Genomic DNA, 24,310 nt, shown 5'->3' with positions numbered 1-24,310 from the left:
GGGGGAACCAAATATTTCAGCCGTCTGAAATAATCTGTTCCCCCTCTAAAACACAGGACAAAAATAATTTACAAACTACTCCTTAACTGTGTTTATTCCTCTGTATTATGATATTAATAGCACATTTTATTTTTAAAAGAATGATGTTTTTTTGTTGTTTTAATGAGAAATATTTGCCCCTCTAAACAATTCTGTTAATAGATAAGTCATTATTTACGGAGACGCAGGGGGAACCGTATCTGATGGGGGAACGCGGCTCGACGTAACAACAGCAACTCAAGCACATTGCTGCCCCCTATATGTCAAGAGGACAAATAACACCTTTTTCTGTTCAAATTGCCAACCCGCCACAGTGGCGTGTGTGTTGATCAAATTCACCCGCCACTTCAAATATTTACCCGCATTTGGCCGGTGGCGGGTGCTAATTTCCACCCCTGACTCCTAACTACGACAAACAGTATATACTACCTCAATATTTTATCTGCTTTAAATGTTAAATTAAATTATAAATTGCATAAAATGCACCAATTTTCCAAATACACCTTTCTGTTTGATTTTTTAAACTATCATTTGAATTTCAAAGGAAAGCAAATGTATCTCTATTTAAACAAAAAAATAAATAAAATAAACCAGGCTGCTGAACCTATTAATTATTAGTTGTTCCTTTTATAACACAGCCAGCCAATAACTTTAACTTCAAAAGTCTTCAGCGGTTTATTCACAGCACCTACAGGGTTCGTCTTGTTTATTATGGTTTGATGGTCCTGTCTCTTCCTGTTATTCACTTCTCTTGTTCTCCTTTTCTTCCCTCAGCAATGGGCCACCTTCGCCCGCTCCTGGTTCATCATCGATGCCAGGATGCAGCCGCCCGGCAAAATCGCAAACATATGTTCTATTAGACTGCAGGGAAAACACAAGCCTATCTACCATGCCCTGAGTGAGTTAAATATTGTACAACCTAAACTGCAAAGCTGTTTATACTTTTTTCTAACCCTTACTTGACACAAACACTACTGTTACTCCAGTGAGGCGGTTCCAATCCAAACAGCCACAAGATGGCAGCAGAGGACTAACTTTATGAATCTTTTTGTTTTGTTTTTTCCCCCTGACAAATACATTATACAATTAATTTCTGGTATTCCTAAATGTATGTTTAAGAATATTTTTTGTTAATTTGTTCTTAGTTTAATTAGCTCAAAGGACCTTTTCAACTTAATGTCTTTATTTTTTCACCTGAAACAATTATTTTAACTGGTTTTAATTTACCTTAATAACAGTCCCTCTAAAAATTCAAATAGGTACATTTTGTAATATGCCAGTGTAGTTGGTAATGACATCACCCTTTATTTATTGTAAGAACTTTGACTTTTTTTTTTAACACTTTATTTATAGTTCAGTTTAACAGACCAGTTTCTGCCATATTCAATTTCTTTTTGACACAAAACATCCATTAAACACCTCACAAAAGTTTGTCAGTAAATGTAAGCTAGATGTTTACTGAGGTAGCTGTGGATCAGCAGGTAATTTGGTTGCTTTCCTGCCAGAAGGTTGGTGGTTTGGTTCCTAGTTCTCAACTTCACGTTCTACATTGTCTTCTTCTGAAGTGTTTGAATGTGTAGATTAACTTTCTGTGCGTACAAACTCGTATATAATTAGAAGCTTTTGATGTAAAGTTCTCTGTAGAGCAATAATTTATTTTAAAAAGGCAACAGATAATTGGGATTATTTATCATTATTTTACAATATTTAATGCTAGTTACATTTACATTTTTTGAATGGCTATATCTGAGAAATAAAAAAATAGCCTTAGAGCCTAAAATCTTGTGGAAATTTATACACAAAAAATCATTTGTCTCTGAAAGAATAATAAAGTTGCACCACTTGAAGCAGCCTTCTTAGACTTTTTCTGCAATTAAGGCAAAATATGAGAATCTTAAATTGGAAGGTTGACTTGAAGTCAATAAAAAGTGTAAATAGTAACCTGCCTAAAACTTTCTGATATGTTCGCAGGTGACTGTGGCGATCACGTTGTAGTTATAAACTCCAGACATATAGCTTTCTCTGGGAACAAATGGGAGCAGAAAGTGTACTCGTCACACACAGGGTGAGTGTTTGGTTTGCTACTACCTGTCTCTTTTTACGTCCCATTTGCCTTGTACGTCAGTGTCTTTGAATAACTTAGAAACAACCACCTTGTCTTTATTTTTCTTACAAGAAAAGATTGACACTGTCAGATATTTTATCATTAATGTTTTCCTGAGGCTAACACGGCTTTTTCTTTTTTTCAAAGGTATCCTGGTGGCTTCAAACAAGTCACAGCTACTCAGCTTCATCTAAAGGATCCAAAAGCTGTAAGCTGTGCCGCTAATCTCTATTCTTCATTTTTATGTCATTCAGAATGAATTCTAAAAATCTCTGAAATGTCAGTGCTTCATACCTCGTATATGTTTTTTCTATATTTGTGATTTAAACGTCACTGAAAGATTAGTATAATTTCTATGTGTTTCATAGACTGATCGGATGTTTTCCAGGTTTGACACTTATCCTCCTCTTCACATGTGCTGCTTGTGAATATTAATGGCTGGTGCAGGAATCAGGTGGCAGTGGATTTGGGCTGGCGGTCAGTGAGCAGCATGGTTTCATGCTGAAAAAGAGCTCTACAGATGTAGTGTTTGCTTTGAGAGGGTTGATGGAGGAATATAGAGAAGGTCAGAAGAAGTTGAACTGTGTCTAAGGAAAACAAATGATACTCTGCCAAGAGAAGAACTGTGGAACTATATGAGGAACTCCAGTGTGATGGTGGAGCAGAACGTGTACAGGGACAGTGGTCAGATGTGCAGTAGGAGGGACAGGTGGGGGCGGGATTACATCAAGGATCACGGGGACTCGTCTTGTTGACACATTATAAGCAGTCCTCATGGACTATGATGTTCACATAAAACATTGTGATCCGTAGTCAGAGTAGGGAGCAGGTGGAAGAGAGCCCGGAGAGGTGGAGGTATGCTCTGGGGAGGATTGAAAGTCGAAAGCAAGACAAAAAATGTCCAATTGAGAGAGAAACGGGCAAAACAGTGAAGCTGTGTGAAGAAGTATAGAAAGTGGATGAGTTTAAGAGATAAAGATGTTTAAGCTTTTTACTGGTAGTGACCAAAAATAGACAGGATTAGAAACGAGTTGGATTGGACATGTGCAGTGGAGGGATAGTGGATATATTGGACAAAGGTTGTTGGATGTGGAGCTGCCAGGGAGGAGGACCACAGAGAAGGTTCATGGATGGAGTGAAGGAGGATGTGCAGAGGGCTGATGTGGGATAGTGTGAGATAAAGGCAGACAATCCGCTGTGGCGACCCCTGAAGGGAGCAGCTGAAAGAAAAAGGAGGATTTGTAGTTTTTTTTTTTTAACTCCGTGTCAGCTGTTGTGTAACAAATTTATAATTCTACCAACCCTCTCTCTTCTGTTGAAGGAAACGTAAACAGTGATGATTTTGTTCAAAGCCTGAAATTGGCAACTTGTGACAAAAACATTATCAGCTCAGAGGGTGCGTTTCTCTTTTTAAAATATATGTTGTGGTTTACAAAATAATTAAACTCAGAATTTGGACTTGCCGCTGCACTGAATGACTGACATTGAACACTGCAATCAGACAAACTGCAATTTTCTACATCTGAAAACGCCAAATAAACATGCTGGTGTCGAATCTCAGTCATCCAGGACATGGTAAATCCAAAAAAGGTTCAAAAACAACTAGATAGAAGAGAAGTCCAGATGTTTTTTTGTTTTTTTAACCCTTTTATGAACACCAAATAAAGTCACAAATTCTCTCGTCACTATGATTTATTTTAAAACCTCAGAATTATTTATTTAAGGAAATATTTTCGTTTTAAACAACTGAATTGCGTATACAATAGTTTTATTTAAAAACAACACTGTTGACCAGAGTGCTGTACACCAACAAATAAAAACACGAGAGGTAAAACACATAAAATTACAAAACGATAAAACACAATTAAATAAACAAAACAGTTAAAACCATAAAACAACACAAACAATAAAAATAAAAGCCAACTTTTCAAACGGAGTTAAAAACCTGATTTTTGAAATCTGGTTTCAAATAAGTGGGCTCAAGGTTTTGTTTGTTTGTTGTTGCATCAGATTATTGTCCGGTAACTTCGTTTTAATGTTTGCCGGATCCACATTAAACAACTTCCTGTCCAGAGAGGTTAGCTCAGCACAATGGCTGCTCTTATAAATGTTGAACTTTAAAATGATTTGAGATTCTCCACAAAACAAAAAAACTGAAGCCTCTTCAGAAACAATTTAACGCTCAGCTGCAGCAGCACAAAAAGAGCAGGAGTTGGCATTTGTTTCCACACGTGCAGCGAGTGTAAGTACATGGGAGCACTGTGATATTGCTCTTGTCACGCGGGAACCTCCGGGATCAGGTGATCGACCTGTTCTGGTCTCCGGTCTGTAGTTGAAAATCTCAGGAGACACGTTTCCGCTGCCGCTGGCGATGCTGCTGATGGGGGTTTCAGACACGAGTCCTGCTGGCGATTCGGTCAAAGCGAGCTGTGGAGCGAAGAGGGAAGAGTGGAGTTGGACGGAGGAAGGGTTTGTCAGCACTGCCTCTGTCCAACATCACAGTCCAGAAAACCTCTCCGAGTTTTGTAAGCCTCCTCACGTTACAAAACACGGTTCATGGTCTTACAGGCAAACGTAAGAAAAACACAGAATGTGTGCGAGGTTGCTATAGAAACTTTATTCTTCCGGCGTCAGGGAGTTGACTGTATGTCATCCGTTTCGTTTTGCTTCTCCTCTGCAGATTGTGAAGCTGGCGGTTTATGGCATGCTGCCCAAAAATTTGCACCGGCGCACGATGATGCAGCGATTACACATCTTTGCTGAGGAGGTAAGTACAGTTTCACCTCATGGATCTGAGCTGTTACACTCACCGGTGGAGGAAGTACGCCCTCTTGTTTTTGTTTTAGCTTCTGCCTCAGAGTAAGTTGGTATATCTGTATGTAAGTATGGTATAAAAACACATGAATACAGCTTATTACAGATACTTAATATCTGTAGGATGTTGCTCAAGTAACTAATGTCAGCCTTTTAAAATAAGGTAAGTTGGTAAAATGGACCAACAGTAAAGCTCAGATTTTATTGTTCCTACCTGCAGCAAAGAAATTACAACATGATTTTTATTTTTCATCTGGCCGATGAGTCATTTCAGAGTCCTTACATACAGTAAACATAACCAGGCTTTTGAGGAAGAACAATCTATTTTTGGTTATCTCCTCGTTACACTCAGCAAACCTCTGGCCTGTATTCTTATGTACAAACTAAAAGAGGGCTCATTATGAGAATGGTTGAACTGATTGTGGTCACTTAAAGGGATGGTTCATATCTTCTGAAGTGGGGTTCTGTGAAAAGGTTTTAAACAATATCTTACTTGGTGTAATTGTTTTTTCTATTTTTTAAGTATCTTAGTTTGGAGAAATAGTTTAATTATAACCAGACAGATAAGCTAACAGTTAATGCGAGCGAGACCAAGACCAAAGTGGATTACTGCTGTTTTCTAACAACTCCAGTCTGCAAAATTTTGTTTATGTGAACTTGAATTTAAAAGCCTTTACACCAGTGGTGTCCAGTCCTGGTCCTGTGGTCCTGGAGGGCCACTATCCTGCAGGTTTTAGATGTTTCCTCTGCTCTTCAGCAGGTCTTCAAGTTCTGCAGAAGTCTGTTAATCACTCAGTCACTATAATCAGGTGTGTCAGAGCAGAGAAACACCTAAAACATGCAGGATGGTGACCCCTCCAGGACCAGGACTGGACACCACTGCTTTCCACCAACACCAGTTTTGCATTACATGGTTGGTTAGTTGCAAGTGTAACCAGCAGCAGCTAGCTATAGCACTTTTGGTGCAGCATTGAGCGCTTTCTGCAGGAATAATACGTGTTTGCTGGAATAACCATATAATGCAAAAATAAATCATTCAAAGAATCTACAACAGGTAACATATATTTTTCATAACCTTTCTACAGAACCTCACCTCAGAAGATCTGAACTACACTTTTAAAATCTCAACTTTTTTGTTTTAGAAAGATTTTTTTTGTTCTGCTTTTGTCACATAAACTGTAGCTAACATTACTATAAAATATATATATATATATATATATATATATAAACGTGATCGTGGCGTTTCACATCCCAGTTATTAGTTTATTCAGAGTATTTTCGTATCATTGGCTGTGTGGATTTTTTTACAAGTCCTTATACTTTTCACAGCCATCAGTTTGCACTTTTTCCTCATATATTGTAAGTCCAGGTAAATTTTAACAGCGAGAAACTATATATGAGCTGAAATGATCTCCTGACTCTGCAAGTTCAACCTCAGCTACCCTCTACAGTTCTCATAGATTTGTTTTCTTCTGAAGCTGTTCAGTGAAAAAAAGAGACAATCTCTGTGCTACCTGACCAGAATCAGAAGCTAACAAAGAATTAGTCGCTCTCTGGTGAGCTTAGTGGAGTGGCAGCTAAACAGACTTCCCTCCGAGGGTTGTGTAAACCAGAACGGAGTCACAAACAAGCGAATATCATTGTCATTATTAAACCTAACAGCTTGAAGCATGCACTTAATTTATGCCTAAAATGTTTTTGGTCTGGCTAAATTTCTTAAAAGGAAACAGGTGCGTCACACTGTTGGTGTTTAAGAGGATTTTGATGACTTTAATATTGTGTTGGGAACATGACAGCAGAAATATAACATGTTAGATGATGTGTTATTAACTGAGTGTCCTAATATTCAGTGGATATATTTATAACTATTTCAGAGCATCTGTGAGAGCAGATAAGATGTCTGTCTGACCTCTAAAACACATGTGAGGTATCGGGATTCAGCAGGAAGATGGAAATCTGAGCAGATTTTAAATTGAGAAGTTTGCATCCTCAGATATTCGCAGGAAGCCTTTCTGAGCCTCTACACCAGTGGTCTCCAATCCTGGTCCTGGAGGGCCACTATCCTGCACGTTTTACTTGTTTCTCTGCTCCAACACACCTGATTTGAATCAATGGGTGATTAACAGGCTTCTGCAGAACATGAAGAGGTGATTTAACCACTGAATCAGGTGTGTTGGAGCAGGGAAACAAGGGAAACATGCAGGATGGTGGTCCTCGAGGACCAGGATTGGAGACCCCTGCTCTACACGTCTGCAGTGTAATCTGCCACTCAGAGCAGTCAGTGCAGTGGTTTGTTTTCTCTTTTTAAGCTGCTGCCTGCTCTTCAAGTGAACCCGTTGGCGTACCCTGCTGTAATGAATAATAAAAAGATTAACACTGAAAAATGATGGGCCCCACCACTGTTCGCTCTTTAACAAGAATATCTAATCCAGTTCAGGGGTTTAAATCGTAACCGTTTTGTGGCTTAAAATGTCTCCCATTGTCTCGTTCACCTCGTGGCCAGGAGATACCCGACGACATTCGCGCCAACCTGACAGAGGAGCTTCCTCAGCCCAGAGAGATTCCCAGGAAACTCAACGAGTACACTCAGGAGGAGATCGACGCCTTCCCCAGACTTTTTACACCGTACGTACAACTACAGACAACTTACCTCCTCAAAAAAAAAGCTTTTGTACCTTTTAATGAAACACACCCGCACAGTTGTGTCTGATGATGGTGGGTCAGAAGAGGAGTTCAGTTTCAAAGCTTTTACTGGATTGGAGCCACCCTGCTTTGTGAATCGGCAGGTCTAGCTTTAGTTGACAGGCTCTGATTGAATTCTGCATGTTGGGCTATACACAGTTATAGCTGCAAAAGCAATAACACTGAGTTAGCTTTGGATCATGTTATGAATATAGAGTTAAAATCAAGAGCAGCTGCTATATTTTAGACTCTGGTGAGCTTGTGAACTTGACTTTAGAGGCAAAGTGAGGTAAAATCTTAATGCGAATGATGTTGAGTGGAGTCGCTCAGAGCTCAGTGGTCGGTCCAGGTACACACACACACACACTTCTGTGTTGTTTTATCTCTCTGAGCAACAGATGTCTTCATGTATTCATGTCAGAAAACACGTTAACAGCCTTTTGTAGTTGGTTTAACTTGGACACCTTTCCCCCTCCGGCAGAATAACTTCAGATGCTGTATTTTTCTTATTGTAACCACAAACACACGTGGCTGAGGAGTGATCAGCTCAGCAGTTACTTAGTGACAGGACATACACAGAAAAAAAAATAAACGAATGTTGGATGGATGACCTCTTTATTCATGGGAATGGGTCTGTTGTTGGCTGCTAGATAAATAAGAGCTTTTAACTCTAATGCAAGTGTGGTTTGTGCTTTTGTGAGTCGCTATAATATGAAAAAAACAAAACAAAATTTCTTTTTTCTGCAGCTTTAAACCTAAAAGCAGAAACGATCAAATGCCACAAACACACATGGGAAACTTAGCTATTCTCCAACTGGATTTACAAGGTTTTACTGCATGGTGTGTGTGTGTGTGTGAGAGAGAGAGAGAAAAGAACATCTGTTACTCGGCATAATCATATTCATTGCTTTTCTGCCTGAAGTATTTTCAGGTTGGAGATTAGACTGACACTGTGACCTGCGGTTTGCTGGCATGATAATGTCACGCTGCTGCATTTTTGCCCCCCGCAACAAACTTCATTGTGCCGAGTTATCTGAGAGCGTTCTTTATTCACCTGCTCAGCAGTAGCCTTTGCATTCATTAGTCTGCCGACGTGTCAGTTTGTCCGTCGTCCAGCTGCTCATCCAGGTCAGGGTCACCGCTCTTCATTTTCACAAACAGTTGCTTGGCGTCCAGGTGGCAGAGTCTCCTTCTTATGAAACCAACGTTTCAGACAAAAACTAACTTTCAGAATTATTATGGGTAATTTCAGTAAAAGTAGGCTGAGTATCAGTGAACGCCATGACATTAGGAAAGTAATGTTTCATTATTTTGATCTTTTGTCGCATGTCTCTGTTTGCGCTCGTTAGCGTTTGTGGTCATGCAGCTAATTTTTTCATGTTAATTTTGATTATTATTATTTTTTAACATTTTAGTAAATCTTTAACTAAATATTTTATGATGAAGGCAATAATATCTCAAATCCTGGTTGCTTCCAAGAAGTCAGACTTTCTTGTAATTCTTTTTTAAAGCGATCTTTATCAACAGTTCAGGTTTTCTGAAGGTTTTTCTTTAGGTTTTGGCTGCTTTTTCTCCCATTTTCCATTCAGTATTTGACCATGACAGCATATTGTGCAGTGTGTGTTTAAAATATGAGTAATGTGGACATGAACTGCAGCAGATGAAGACTATCTGAAAGTTGTCTTTAAGAAGCAGGGGGGGGGGAGAAATCCAGCAAAGACCTGACGCAAGACCTGAGAGCTGGTAGCTCTTTGAGAATTACCCTGTTGGTGTTAAAATACTAATTTGTGTGTCAAACTGTGTTATCTTTAGTGATTTACACAGATTCAGCTAAATCAAATGGAACAATATGAGTCTTAGTGACAGGCTGCTGGTAGCAAAGTGCCCAAAGATTAAGACCTCTTTAAATGATTTTAAGAAAGTCTTACTGCTTGGAAGAATTGTTCAAAGATGACTTGTGAACCTTGTTCTTACAAAAAGCAACTTGTGTGCTTTGATCTGTTTTTGCATCCTTTAATGAACGTGAAAACGAGCCACGTTTGGCTTGAATATCGGTTATATTTATGATTGAATTACTAAATTATCTGCATCATCGTTTTCTGCCTTCATTCGGTTAGTGTTTTGTGTGTGTGTGTGTGTGTGAGGTGATAAATGAGCCTGTTCTTCTTGTTCATTGGTTCCATCTCATCAGCCAATCAGCTTGTGTGTTCGGGCCGCTCGTCGTGTTGCTGTCAAGGTCAAACTAATCCTGGTTTATTTAAGAGATGCGTCTCAGCTTAGTTAAAATTCCCTCCCGCTCTGCCTTACTCATTTTACTCATCAGATGTGTGTGCGCGTGTGTGTGCGCGCGTGTGTCAGGGGCGATGTGCTTTAGGTCACTGAGGGCAATTCAATCATTACCCTTTATTAAACACACAGTTAATATTCTCTCTCAGAAAAACGCTGCAGCAGAAGTGAGACATGATTAGATGAGCCACCTTGTTGGATACACACACGGCACACAAACAAGAACCCGGGCACAAAATTACAGCACAAACACGCCGCTGTGTTTGATAGATCTGTTATATTTGATCATCTTTTTCTTTGTATCAAAACAAATGCAGCTGATAAAACCTGTCTGCTACAAGAGGAAAAAAAAAACCCATGAGAACTTAAAAACAAAAGTTTCCCAGTTTCTCATCTGTCACCTTGTATCTATCTACTTTCTTGGTTCCTAACACTAATGTGTTTTCTTGTTTTTCTTCCACAGACCCAAAGACTACAGGATGAAATGAACTCGAACCTTCCCAACATCCAAACAGACAAAATGTGTTTCTTTCCTAGTTTCATGACAAATAAAAGTCAGATTGTGTGCCGTTGTGTAAATTTGGCCGACTGATTTTCTTTTTATTCCAAATCTGGCATCAACTTCTGACTAGACTCTGAGCGCTAAGACAGACCTTAGATGCCAGCAGCAACAACACAAACGAACCCCCTCCTCCCTCGTATGGTTACACACAGAAGCTCCCCGTCAGTTCCCGTAGCCATGACTGAAACCACTGCAGACCTGAGCGATCCAGGAACAGCTTGAGATTTCACCACGTGGCGCCGCTTCGATCAGAGAAAAATCAGATTCTGTGGCTTCGCCTGTGATTTTTACCACCATGAAACAATCTGATCTGGCCCGTGAAAACGACATCTGTTGGAGCTTGTCCCGGCTTTTGGACCGTTCACTCTGAAACCAATTAACGTGTTGCCATGACAGCAATTGGCAAATGACTCTGGTCATGACTCGTCTTCTCATTGCGTTTCCGTCAATTTGTCGGAGTCTAAATTGGTCTTGTAAGTTGTGCAAACAGCCCAATAAACATTTTATTGAAGCTCTCGTCATGAAGTCACCTTGTTTTGAACAGGTCAAGAATCAACATAAGCACAACGCTTTAGACTCATTACAGATTTATTGGATATAAAAAAAAAAGAAAATTGAAAGTTAACAAGTTGGTAGCACATCGCATAATGAAGGTTGGTTAAGCTAAGTTTAAATGTCAATCAGGGCCACTTTGCTGCTTCAATTTTAGTGTTTGTTTCAGAGTAGAAAGGGCAGCTTTTTCACTTAAGTTCCCTTTTTTTTTGGCGCTCACCTTTCAGCAAGTGGTCATAGTTCAATCCCTGGAGCAGCTTGCGTACACCTTCCACAGTGAGTGTTCTCAAATTTGCATAAGAAAAAACAAAACAGGTTCCAACATGAAATGCAACACGAATGTTCTTTTTTTTTTTTGCTGCGTTTTACTAAACCCCCGAAATCAAATCCGTGCAACAAAAGAGTGGAGCGTCACACCAGCTTCCAAATATTTAATTAAAAAAAAAAAAAAAGTTAAAATGATTGATGCATCTCATGTTAAAAACAAACAAACTGACCACTGTGCTAAAAAAAAAAGGTAATAAGCAAACCCAACAATACTGTGTAGACAAATAAAGACAGCATGGATACAGGAGAGTCATTATTCAGCCTAAAAAAACAATCTGTACAAATTTCATTGTTCTCAGTGATTTCAACTGCAAAATACTCAGGCTAGGTACAATGAAAACAAGATGCACGTGTCCAGTTAGATTGGAGTCATTTTAAGACCCAGGAGACATGCAGCTTCACACAACAACAACAGCAATTTAAAAAAAAGGGGGGGATTTAATCCTGAAATCAGCTGTGGGAGGTTTAGAAATGGGTCTTACGTTATCACTGGACGAAGCAAACATAGATCAGGCACTTTTCGGAGTTCCCTTTTACACAAATATACAGAGTCCACATATTTACATAGTTTCATCTGGTGGGAAACCCAGTGGAGATGCATGGGGTGTGAGGGGAGGGCTTCTCACCACAGTTTCAGGTAAAAAGAGAGATGAACATGTCAGTGTGTGTTCGTTGTGGCTTTTAGGGCTCAAGCACTTAAGGTGAGTCCGCCCTTCTTCTTCGGTCCTCCTTCCTTGCTCTCCTCCGGGATGACGTCACGTGAATACCTCCTGGCCACACCCGGCGACCTCAGCTCCACGTCCTCAGAGTGGCTTGGGTGGTAACCACGGTGACCATAAGCCAACTGAGAGGGGTAACCACGGTAGTAGGGGTCCTGCTCTTCCTCCTGGTCCTCCTCACCTCCCCCTTGGTTGTCGTAAGCGACCGCAGCGGGGTTGTGCTGCTCTCGGTAGGGAGGATTGTAGGGCTGGTAGTCGCTGTGAGGGAGGGGTTGGACTGGGGCGGTGGGAATATTTAGGATCAGTTTGAGTCTATCCTGCTGGATTGGAGTGAGATTAAAACCAGATCTGGGACTAAAAACCACGTTTGATGCCACCACCAATTAAAAGCAACACAGAAAGCGTTAAAACAAAATCACAGCAGGATTTTAAGACATGCGGGTTAATGTTTGTGGCAGAATTTAACCACTTAGAGCATTTATTTGACATTGAAATAACGTTTCTGAAATTGCACAGCCAGGTTTAAATTTCTAGACGAGTCTAACAAAAAACCTGATAAAGAAGAAAGTGAGAAAAATTGCTCAGATGTGATCATTTCTCCAGTTATCAGAAATAACCCAATGAACACTAGGGGGGGCAGAATAAAGATTTTCTGCACATCTCAGAATATGAGATGCACAGGTAAAGCTGAGTTGCTCAGTAATGAAAGCAGCCAAACAAAAAGGAAAGCTATTTGTCATTGTTTAACAGATTGATCCGGCTTTGAAAGATGTGATTAGTTTTAATGAAATTTGAGCTCAAAGCAGGTGAAAGTGGAGGAAGAGCGCTGCTGCAGAGCAGAGTGTGTGAGTAATTGTTGACAAATGGAAGTGTGATTGGTGATGGCAGGATTGTGACGCTTTTCTTAGAGTTTAGGACAGAAAGCAAATTCATTTTTGTCTCGATACCAAGTCAGCCATCAAACAGCATTACGTGGGTTAATGCTGATGTGAATAATGTTTCTAAAAATTGGGACTTGACCCATATAAGAGTCAAACCATATAAGAAGAGTGCATGTTTTAAGACTTATTTGGAAACTAAAGAGAACTAAATTTTAAAGCTGCTGATGCAAGGTTTTGGAGCTGAAGGTAAGAGTGCATTCTATCCCAGGAAACACGGTGGCCTTGAGGGAATGATTGGATTTTGTTTAACAAGGTAAAGACTGAGGTGAGGACAGGAGGAGGAGGAGGAGGAGGAGAGGAAGATGGCTGTAGAGAGCTCCTCAATAATCATTCCCATAATCCTGCTGAACTTCAGATAAGAAGGAAGAGGAGAGGCCAGGAGTGAGGGACCAGGGGGAAGGGTGGAGAGAAAAGGAAAAGAGAAAATGTTACCTCAAATGAAGAGAAAAACCCAAAGACACCAAAGATTTTAGGTCCTCAATCAGCCCTAACAGAACGCTCCCGGCTGCCTTAAAGAAGTAGAAAAATTAGTACCAGAATCTGCTTCTTTTGTAGAGAAAGAAAATACACACACAGCATGGGTAGTTCTGTTGGCGAGTTCACCAAAAATCAGTGGTGGGCCGTCAGGGCCAGCAAGGCCTTCTCTGCTGGCCTAACATGACCAGAAATCATGATCATAATTGTGATAAAGGTTAATTATGAAAAGGTTAATTGATTAGTAGTCCACAAACAAATTCAGGTGTAAAGCTGCTCTGAACAAAATATCTTACTACATATTGACCTTATGATTATCATTTTTACGATTTTTTTTGATGATTGTAATGTTTTTGGTGTTTTTTTTGATGATTGTAATGTAATCCTACTGATGTTTTTATTATGTAAAGCACTTTGAATGCCTTGCTGCTGAAATGTGCTATACAAATAAATTTTTACTTTTTTTTTTACTTTACTTTAATTTTAATTTACTTTCCCTAGATATGTAAAAGTATTCATATTCTCTTCGTGTCATATTATGCTCCTTCCAGCGCTGCTGTTTTTATGTTAGAGTTTTTATCCAATCAGAATTCAGCTATTCAGTGCTGGCGTCTGTGCGCTGTAAGTGAACGGGCAAATACGGTTGATAGACAGTTGCGACAGCCAATCAGATCACGAGTTGTGTCAGTAAGGCCTTCTAGCTGGCCTCACGTTGAACGTGACATTTACGCGTCCTGTGATTGGACATGGATACTTACGAGTTGAGCCGCGGCAGCACTATGCAGATCAACAGAGTCACACCCGGAACTGTTACCGGTTAAAACCTTTTTTAACCCACAATGGCCGAAGGAGAGCAACATGTTGATTTGGTTGCTGATTTACTGGCAAGACTGTTTTCAAGACGAACTTTTCAAGAGAAGCTAGATCTGGTTAGAGGAGGACAGCCGACTCTGAGCTAGCTAACCTGCTCCAGCATGGATTTTGTGTTGAAATACGTGTTTGGGGGGACACAGCTGTTTTGGTGAGTGCAAACATTTTATTTATTTTATTCTGTTTTATTCAATTTTGACAGTAGCATACCAGATATGTTTTAATTGCTGATGCGGGTTTGTTGATTTTTAAAATGCACCGGATATTAGCCCATTTTGTACACAACTGAGGTGACGCAATGCCAAGTAGTGCTTAAGTGTGTTTCTAACTACTCTACAATCCTGGTGTTATAAATGCTGGCCTAATGAAAGGTATCTATTGGCTAAGTTGGACATCAGTGAGGGCCTAAGTGTGAAATGCACCACCCGCCACTGTATTAGGATGTTTAAAAATAAAGAGTAGAAAATGTGTCAAAAGGTAAAAGAAACAATGTGTATAAAAGTTCAAGTGAAAATTTAGAAAAAATAAAATGTCTTATAAAAATGAAAAACCAACGCAAACATTTTGAAACACTTGCATAATTTATAATCTGCCCAAGTGTTGTTTTGTGTGAATTGAGTTTTGACTTGAACAAAAATTAACAGCACTGTTTCTGCTCGATAAATATGAAGCAGACTCAGCCGCTTCAGTCCAAACAGAACAAGTCTTTGAACAATCTTTTCATTAATTTCTGCGAGAAAAAGCAAACATTCGTTTTAGATGGAGGTTTGCATACGGTCATGCTCGACCTGAGTCGGGGCAAAACTTGTTTTGGGTTAGAATGAATGTGTGTGTGTGATGAGACTAAATGCATCACATTTCCTTCTCAAAATATATCTCAAGGCATACAAGAAGGAAACTATATGCAGTTTTGTCATTAAAGTATGTGGTTGCACTAATGCTTTCTTTCTGTCAGAATCTCTCTCAGTCATAGTAATTTTACCTACAGGAGCCTGATTTCTACTTCCACCTTTCAAAATGACTGGATGTGATACACCCCCTACTTGGCTGTTTGAATAAATAACATTATTTATGCCACAACTGAACGGCAAAAGTAATAATAATAAAAAGGAATGCATTGAATTTAGTTTAGTTTTACAGTAAATTTTCTCCTACATTTCTATTTCACTGGTTCAAATGGTTTTTAAGACCAGATGATTTCTAGCCATCATGTACAGCTTTATAAACATTGCTCAACAGTAAACAGTGATACTGGTGCAGCAGTAAGTTGTTTATCACAGTCATGACATGTTGGGGACGTCTGAGTTGTTATTCAAACCAGTTTCCTGCAGATGACAAATTCCTGACTTTTGCCAGTCTACAATCTTTTGATCTGAACTGAGCTCTGTCAGCTTTTTCTGCCGTGAGTTTGTGAGTCTAATAAGTCCAAATATAAAACACTTTTCATATTTGTACAGAGAAACTACTGAAGTCAGATATGCTCATAAACACAAATAAATTTGTAGATGCAAACTGAACCATTCACATGGGTTCAGTAAACAGACAATAAAAGGACATCCTAATTCAGTGGCATCTCATCCTCGAGGACCGTAATCCTGCAGGTTTTAGAAGTTTCCCTGCTTCAACACACCTGATTTAATGAACGGGTCATTAACAGGCTCCTGCAGAACCTGATGATGCACCATGTGTGTTGGAGCAGGGAAACATCTAAAACATGCAGCACAGCTGCCCCCAGAAGACCAGAGCTCAACACCACTGGCTTAATTGGTTGGAAAAATACTACTAAATTAAACCAGAGATGCTTCACATAAAAGGCAAAGTTGCTGCTATGACATGAAAGAAACAGACAAACACATCCCACACTTTTCTGTCTAATTTGTCTTTGAACCAGACAGATTTAAACCTTGAAAGTTTGTAAAAACCAGACAGGACTCCTAAATCATAAGACGTTTAGAAAAAAATAACCCCCCCACACACTGTGAGTTGAATCCATTTAAATAAATCTGGTCTGATGGATGAAGTAATGTCTCATCCATCAGCTACTTTTAACAGATGATTCATCATCAGGACGTCTTGTCAGATTCTGTTAGATGCGTAACGTCCGAGCTGGGATGGCTCAAGACAATGCGCTCGGCAGAACCCTGCAGGATCCTCATCGGCATGAATATTCATGTTCTGTTTGTGCGTGTGAGCGTGGGTTTGTGTGTGTACCTGACTGTGTGAAGCAGCATATTTTATTCGATTTCAAAACAGACAAATAGCTTTGACCCGTCAGGTCCTTAATCTTTCAGTGTGGGCACGAATGAAGAAACTTCACTGTGGAACAACAATAAAAGTCAGCTCCCTTTCCAATTCTCTCAGACCTTTACGAGAGCAGCTTGATGGCAAACCAAGGCTGTGAAAATAATATTTGAGTGTTTTATAAAGCTTTATAAAAACGGAAAGGCGGATGAGGGCCAGACTGTTTAAACTGGTAACAACAGTTTGATGTTTGGAGTTAGTCTGCTAAATTTACAAATGAAACTGAATTCGATTAATAGTGCTGAGAAACGACGGCACACGTCGTGGTTGAGGCTAAACAAACAGCACTGAATGCTTTTGTAAAGTCTGCATATTTTGCGTCTTGACAATGTTCAAGAAAACACTCGAGTCCAAATGTTATTTCAGCTACAGCTGCCAGAACCTAACCCGATTTGTACACATCGTATTTCTGCAGAACCTTTGTAGAAAATCCTACATGAGAATATTTGAAACATGCGTTTCATTCATTTCTGCTGTGCGAATAAAACAACGCAGAAAGAAACACACCTCTGTTTGAATTGTCCTTTTATATTTGTCAGCAGTTCCTTCCTGTTAATTTATGCTCCTCTGATGTAAAACCTCCATCTGAGGCACCTCTTTTTTTACCAATCATGCACAGTATTTAACCCATACTGTGTTTATGAGAAGAAAATGTAATGCAATGTGCAAAACTACTGTTAGATGCTGACTCTGACAGGCTCCTTTTGAAAAGAAGCACCAACTTTCCTCAAGAAATACGAACTTCATCTATACTTATTTGTTAAATTCTTTTAAAACTCTTATTTTTTTCTGGTTTCAAGAATCTTCAAACTAGCAGCTTGCTAATCAACAGGTGGGGTAGGTGAGGGTTTTTTCAGTCTATGCATAAATATACTATGAAGTGGTTGTGAGCAGATGTGCTGATTAAATGTTCCTCAACAAGTACAAACTTTCCTAAGTTGAAAATGAAGAAATAGCAAATGTAATAACATGAAATATTTCTTTATAAGAACATATTAAATCCCAATACTAAATTTGTTTTGTAGAATTTAAAGTATTTCTGGTTCATAAAAAACAGCTGAATGATATTTACCACCAACGTTGTAGCCCAGGCATGAGTTCTGATCACAGTATCCTGGTGGGCCAGCAGGTCCCGTGCCTCCTGGATTACCGGGCCTCCCTGCTGTACCTGGGTTACCGGGCCGACCAGGTGGGCCTTGGCTGCCTGCCCGTCCCTCACCTGGCAAACCTGAAGATTGAAAAGGTGAAAAGGAAGCAAATCACAAGCATCCAGCAGGTTGTCACCTGGTTAGAAACGATGCAAAAAGAAGAAGAAGAAAAAAGACACTTTCTCAATTTAGTTTCTGCTGTATTTTTTTGGCATGTTGCTCCCGATTTATGTTTTGCCATTTTATGGGACAGTATTTATTTGTAACTCAACACTTTATGCAAACTGTTTGTGGGGGAAAAAAAACAAACAAAAACAATTCCTGTAATTCCTCAGCAGTGGTGCAGAACTTCCCTTTAGCTTCACAGGAGGTTTTCCTTATGACACCTGTNTGTCCCTGGAGCGGGTCACACAGGCACGGGCTGAACGCTTGAAGCTGCTCGGGGCTCATCCCTCTGCCTCAACTCACAAGTAAAAAAAAAAAAAAAGATAAATTATGACATTTTATCATGGCTGATTGAGTGATTACTGGTTCCCCTTAAATGTCCAGTGCTGCATCACACTAATTAACTTACATTTTGTTTACTTTCTCCATCGTTAGCAATTGGTGCATAAATGCTCCCGAGCCACAGACTCTCAGTGCAGGTGTACTGAAGCGAATACTCTGGGATGACATGGGTCTGATGTGAGCAGAGGTGGCCTGTACGATAATGTGCATGAGCTTGAATACAGTTTTCCAAGCCGTGCACATGAAAATAAACCATGATTTTCATAATTTGGCCATGCAAAAAGCAGCTACACAGCTTGCTGGTGGCTTGGTCACAAACACTTGGAAGTCAGTATTACTGCAACTGTGCCTATTTTTCATAATTTTCTAGCAATATTTAAGCTTCAGCTAGTCCCTACCAGTCGCAGCCAAGTGAGATATTGGCTTTAGCTTGTGGGTTTGGTCATATTTAAACTATTTCTCCAAACTGAGGTTGTTCACAGAGCTATTTACAATAGGTAAGATATTAATATTTCATAACGTCTTCACAAAATTTCTTTCAAAAGAGCTTTTTTTAAAAAAAAAAAAAAAACTTGAATAAAATTAGCAGCTGTAAACGTTTGTCATTTCTGGCAAAAGTGTCTGACAGTGAATATCCTGAGGTCAGGAGCAGAATATTACAGTTCTGATTGGAAATTTAGTCCCGAGGTCGTTGTTTTATGTTTTCACAGGAGAAATGGCTCCACCAGGACTCACTTCAGCAGAAATATAACATTAATATTTTAAGGGAAGTTCTCTTTTGCCAAGTGCAAATACAATCATCCCACAATTCTATAAGTCCAACAAATAAAACTTCCTTTTTTTTGAACACTCAGGTTTGATTTATGCACATTTTTTTAGTGTTTAACTGTTATTTAATCAGAAAAGTTTCAAGGGAGTTTTCTCTGCTTGTTCTGTGAGTATTGATTGCCGTAAACAGAAAATCCCTACGCTGTCATATATTCATAACACAAACCTTAAATTCCACACAGCACTCGGGAAAATCAATACAAAGATTTATATTCATGGTCTAAAAACGTCTGCTTTCTTTCTCCACTCAGAGGTTCAATAGGGAGTGAAGTAAATCCTAATCGCTTTAGGCCTCTGGATAATTCAGTTCTATTGTTTCAATACTTGAAACATCTCTGCTCCAGTTCAGAAGCAACACAATAAAAAGACTGTAAAAACGCTGCGGATCTGGGCTGGAAGCAACAAAAATAAATGTCCGTGAACAAACTAGTTTTAAATTCGCTACAGAACCTCAAAAATGTTATTTGGGCTTTGAGGTTGAGCACAGGGTGCAGGCAGTGAATTCGGTTAGTTCAGTTTAATAAACGGCTTCAGGATCGAGCTGTTTCTTACCAGGAGGACCGGGTGGTCCTCGAGGACCTTGTTTCCCAATGCCTGGACTCCCTCTGTCTCCCTTCTCTCCTGATGGACCTGGAGACGCAGAGTTCAAAGAAAACGAGACAAATCTGTAATTTTTAGCTATTCAGGTGCTCACACAGCTGGGATTTTGTCGTCTGTTTTCCATACAGAGGGGAAAGTTATTGATGCTAAAAGTTAAGATCCAACATATTTTACCATAACACATTGGTTCAGTCTTATGCTTTGATATTTATGGAAAACATTTAATAAACTTGTAAAATCCGTACGGCCCATTTATCTGCCTGCTGACGAAAGGCAAAGGTAGACAATGTTTTTGCCTACGTCTGTGTGTTATATCATGAATGTGTGAACAAATTTTAATGAAACATTCAGGAAACCGACCCAGTTCAAAATGGCTTCCACAGCCAGCTGAGCTAAAAAAAAAGGCTTTAACTCAGTTAATTTTACAGATATTAAGCCTAAATTTGGCGTGGTAGTAGCTGAGAGTCATTCTCAACACATGCTCGTGACATTGCACATAGTTCTGATTTCAAGGTTCGACCAAAAATGATTATAACTCATCTCTCAACATAAAATGATCTTAGTTTAAAACATTGGCATGAAAGGCTGTTTGGTGATATGCATTAATGAATGTGTGGTCTTTAATTTCTTAGTTAAATTTTAATCAAAATATTTTAGCTAAATTTCTTCAAAATACCAAAAATAGCAAAAAAGTCCAACATTTAAATACGGAAATGTAATCTTTCTAACTAATGTTTTCCTGTTTCTTAAGTTTATCTGTGTGTAAAACTGGCTGTGCCTCAGTTTGCACTGAACACGACTTTCTATCAGAAATATTTAAAAGGATTTTTGAGAATGTACAGATTAAATTCTGCTTAAATCTGATGAATAACGACAAACCAGAGTCTGTTCTGTGCTGACGTTCAGTAACGCAGCTGTTTGAATGACCTCATGTGTTATTTGTCACACATTCACATAGCAGATGAATCTGTGGATTTTCTGTCCTAATCGTATACAGAAAACGCATTACATAACCTCAAATAAGAAGTTACTATCTGGAGCAGCAACTTTGTCTTGAAAGTGTCTCCACAAACTTGTTAATTAGTACTGAAAACCAAACTTTTTTTATAATGTTTCACGACCTTCTCAAAATCCCCGCGCTGACCACCTTTTAACCCAAACACATCATCTTCTGCTGGGCGTCGTTACAGACCAGCTTGTAAAAACTGCGAAGCGGATCATTTGAGTTTGGTGGACCAGCAGCTACAGATGATACATTTTACTGGAAGGATTCAAAGATGTGAACCCCTGAAGAGGACACATCAACGCTGAACGCCGAACACTTCCTGACAGACGCTGAGCAGTTTTCAGATCTCTTTGTCCTCTGTGTGCCTGTTAACTCAGAATATGGCTCTTCGGTGTGGGCTGCATGTTTCAGTGATGAAGACAGAGACTCATAAAGCCTGTTTGTCCTCGAAAGACTTTGTGGCAGAAGAATGACCTCACAGACTTAAAAGTTACTGTTTTCTCTGTGATTTTTGAAGACGTCTCTACAAATAACAGCAAACTAGCAGGATGGTAACACGTCAACTGGAATATTACAGAATTAGATGTTTTATTGTGCTGTATTTCTTTTTGTTTCATTATGTATGTTTTTGCATTCTTGTTGTTTTGGTCACAATAAAAACACAATTTGCAGACTGTAATGTTTTATGGACTGGTTGAGTCTAGCCAACACTGAACCTCAGACACAGAAGCAATTAAAGCACAAAGTGACAGCCAACACTGTCAGAACAGCTTACATTTTATATGATTTAATTTAGGCGTTGTGCTTAAAGCAACAGTTCAGATCTAGAAGTGAGAACATAAGGTAAAGTTGTTTCTTAAAACTTCAAAGCTGTGCTGCATCTTTTTCTAACAATGAATCAGACAAAAAAAGTAAAAAGTGTGAGTAATATCAAGTAATTTAGAAGTGGGAAAAAGTGGGAATATGTATATTTTTTTATACTGACATCTAACTGAGATGTAGCCTAAATCCAGGTGTGTGAGACCCAAAATGAGCATTTTTTTTGGATGAACAGATGTCTAGGTTGAATTGGACTAAATATGGCCTAAAAGTAAAACTGTTGTAAATATCTACATCTGGTTTCATATTTGATCTGACAGTGGCATTTTACCACAGTTTGTTAAAAACAAAACAAAACAGACGCACACAAAAAAACACTGTTAACCTTCACAGTATTTGAACCCAGATTTCTTGTTTTAAAGCATGCTGCAATTCCCACATTGTTTAAGTTTTAAGGAAGCTTATGGAAGTCAGAATTAAAATCTATTTTTCAAAATTGAGGTTGTTCAAAGAGCCACCTACAACAGGTAAAATATTAATTACTCATGACCTTTCCGTAGCACCCCTCGTCAAAGGATTTGAACTACTGCAGCAGTAAAAACACTGTTCAATCTGTCATGCTGATTTAAATGTTACTGTGCACATAAACAGGAAACACTACTGAGATCAGCAGGTTTAATTTTATTGAATACCTATTTTACCCATAAACATCCTCAAACATCTTCTCATCTCACCTCTTTCACCCGGTTGGCCGTTCTGGCCGTTGGCACCGGGGAAACCGGGCCTGCCAGGTGGGCCCGCCTCTCCCTGAGGACCAGGAGAACCTCTCCTACCCGGCTCCCCAGGCGGTCCGGGTACTGTTCTGACTGATGCTGACGACTGGGGGATCTGGTTCAAGATGGCGTTATAGCGAGACAAATAATCTGCAGGTAGAGGAGGAGGTGGACAACAAGACTTAAAATCAGAGTTTGGGCATTTTGGTATCTTTTAAAAACATTTTCCATGTTTTAGAGAAAATTAGAAAACCCCATTAAGCTCTGCGGAAACAAAGAAAATTCCCTTCATACAAATAGCTGATCACTCACTCTGGATGAGCTGCTCACACACTTGTCGTGCAATCGCCCTCACCGCAGAATGGGACATCACCTCACCCTGAACAAACAAATACAAACAGCAGCCTGATACCACTTTAGAAGAAACCGAGCAGCGTACAGTTCCAGACGGGTGGCTGATAAATTGGTGGGCAGGGATTTTAAGAGTGCATAATGAGCACTCGCCACCTTTAATCCACACTGATTCTTTTCCATTTATACTTGCCGTAAAAGACAGCCAATTAAAGCAAGCAACAGGAAGAATAATTCAAATAAACTAAACAAGCTGTATATTTTTTGTTGACCTTGGATATAGTTTGAGTTTAGAGAACAGAGCAGACGTCCTGGCTTATTAACATGAATTCAAATGGATGAATCGATTGTTGCGAAATCTTTATTTTTACTTAAACGCTACTGTCAAATGTAATATTAAGTACCATGACTGAGTACTTGTATTATTTTCAACTAAATAAAATATTTCTTCTCCATTTAAACATCACATAAGCAGCATTTACGTAACAGTGCCATCTTTATAAATGCCTTTAATATACAGCTGCACGGTCTTACAAAACTAACAAGCACAGAAGGGGCATTAATACTAAATTCTTCAATTATTTCATTTATTTTAATAACACATTAAAACAGATCAATTTTAACCTGTTCCACTTTCTGGACAGAGTTTTAATTTTACAACATTAAATGTATATTTTGTAATTTTTAAACAAAAGTGTTTAAAACAACAGCTTTAGTACTGAACCAGTGTTTATCATTTAAACACAGTTCAGGTTTGTTCTCGGTGACATTTATTATTTTGTAAGCATTAAAATTCTGTATTTTGCGAGTGTGTGTTTCACAAAACACTAAAATTTGCTTTAAATAGACTCACACAAAAATAAAAGCTGATTAGATTTTCCTCCATATTTATTCAGATCCAGGACACCTCCCTGAAATGTGCGACACTGAGCGGAAAATCCTGTTATGTGCGTTTTCAAACACACTTTTATGTTGAGTCTCGAAACAATAATTAACCAAAGCGAAGAACAAATGCCCCCAAAAGCTGATGAAACGAAGCATAGCAGGGATTCAGGTTTGATTCAAGTCGGCAAGGCGGCGTGCCTCAAAAGCCCTCGGCAGTGACGGCCGCGCTGCTGCGTCAGCGAAAACTCGGAGACTGCACTGCTGCGCCACGAACACTGATTTAATTTGGCTCGCTGTAAATGAGCCCGAGGGTGTGGACGAGAAATAAAACCGCGTGTTTGTGCAGGAGACGGACAGGAAGTGGTGGCTCCTTTAAAGCGTAATGCAATTTACTTCAAAACAAGGGTGTGAACAGAAAACGAGTAATTGTGGGAGTTTTACTTCAGAAAAATAACAGCATTTCCACGGCAAAGAGGAGCGGTAAAACTCAATCTGCTCAAACAGTGGCTGAAGTGGGAAGACTTACTCTTTCTCCTTTATCTCCTTTAGTACCAGCTGGGCCCTGAAACACACAAACAAAGGGGGGGGGGAGAAATAAGAATCAAACAAGGGCAGGACCCCCAGAAACAGTCTTTACCGACACCAACTCATAGCCCGTTTCTTTTGTCTTCTTGGATTTATTAAGGACACTAAAAGGATTCACATTTTGACAAAGTGAACTC

At 39.3% G+C, this 24,310-nt stretch overlaps 2 protein-coding genes across 7 annotated transcripts in view; one reads left to right on the top strand and one right to left on the bottom strand.

Annotated features, from left to right (window-relative positions):
- mrpl13 (mitochondrial ribosomal protein L13) overlaps positions 1–11,004 on the top strand; it is a 15,198-nt gene extending 4,194 nt beyond the window's left edge. Inside the window, exons 2-7 of one of the 2 annotated variants that reach the window (XM_017409988.3) lie at positions 814–937; positions 2,011–2,104; positions 2,291–2,351; positions 4,824–4,910; positions 7,461–7,582; positions 10,389–11,004. In XM_017409988.3, coding sequence (XP_017265477.1) covers positions 814–937; positions 2,011–2,104; positions 2,291–2,351; positions 4,824–4,910; positions 7,461–7,582; positions 10,389–10,413 — 513 coding nt within the window. In that variant the 3' untranslated portion in view covers positions 10,414–11,004. The remainder of the gene's footprint in view (positions 1–813; positions 938–2,010; positions 2,105–2,290; positions 2,352–4,823; positions 4,911–7,460; positions 7,583–10,388) is intronic. The other variant, XM_037980145.1, reaches the window with a different exon arrangement.
- The window catches only part of col14a1a (collagen, type XIV, alpha 1a), a 130,313-nt gene continuing 116,996 nt past the window's right edge, over positions 10,994–24,310 (bottom strand). For 3 of the 5 annotated variants that reach the window (XM_037980140.1, XM_037980141.1, XM_037980142.1), the window contains 6 exons: positions 24,115–24,150; positions 22,665–22,731; positions 22,314–22,502; positions 19,707–19,784; positions 17,744–17,899; positions 10,994–12,362 (listed from right to left, as the gene is read on the bottom strand). In XM_037980140.1, the coding sequence (XP_037836068.1) occupies positions 12,055–12,362; positions 17,744–17,899; positions 19,707–19,784; positions 22,314–22,502; positions 22,665–22,731; positions 24,115–24,150 (834 nt within the window). In that variant the 3' untranslated portion in view covers positions 10,994–12,054. Of the gene's footprint in view, positions 13,376–17,743; positions 17,900–19,706; positions 19,785–22,313; positions 22,503–22,664; positions 22,732–24,114; positions 24,151–24,310 lie in introns of all 5 variants that reach the window. The other 2 variants (XM_037980143.1, XM_037980144.1) reach the window with 2 other exon arrangements.

This window comes from Kryptolebias marmoratus, linkage group LG16, assembly GCF_001649575.2.
Source record: "Kryptolebias marmoratus isolate JLee-2015 linkage group LG16, ASM164957v2, whole genome shotgun sequence".
NCBI classification, from domain to species: domain Eukaryota; kingdom Metazoa; phylum Chordata; class Actinopteri; order Cyprinodontiformes; family Rivulidae; genus Kryptolebias; species Kryptolebias marmoratus.
Note: the sequence above shows the minus strand (reverse complement) of the source record. Positions and strands in the feature narration are given on the sequence as shown.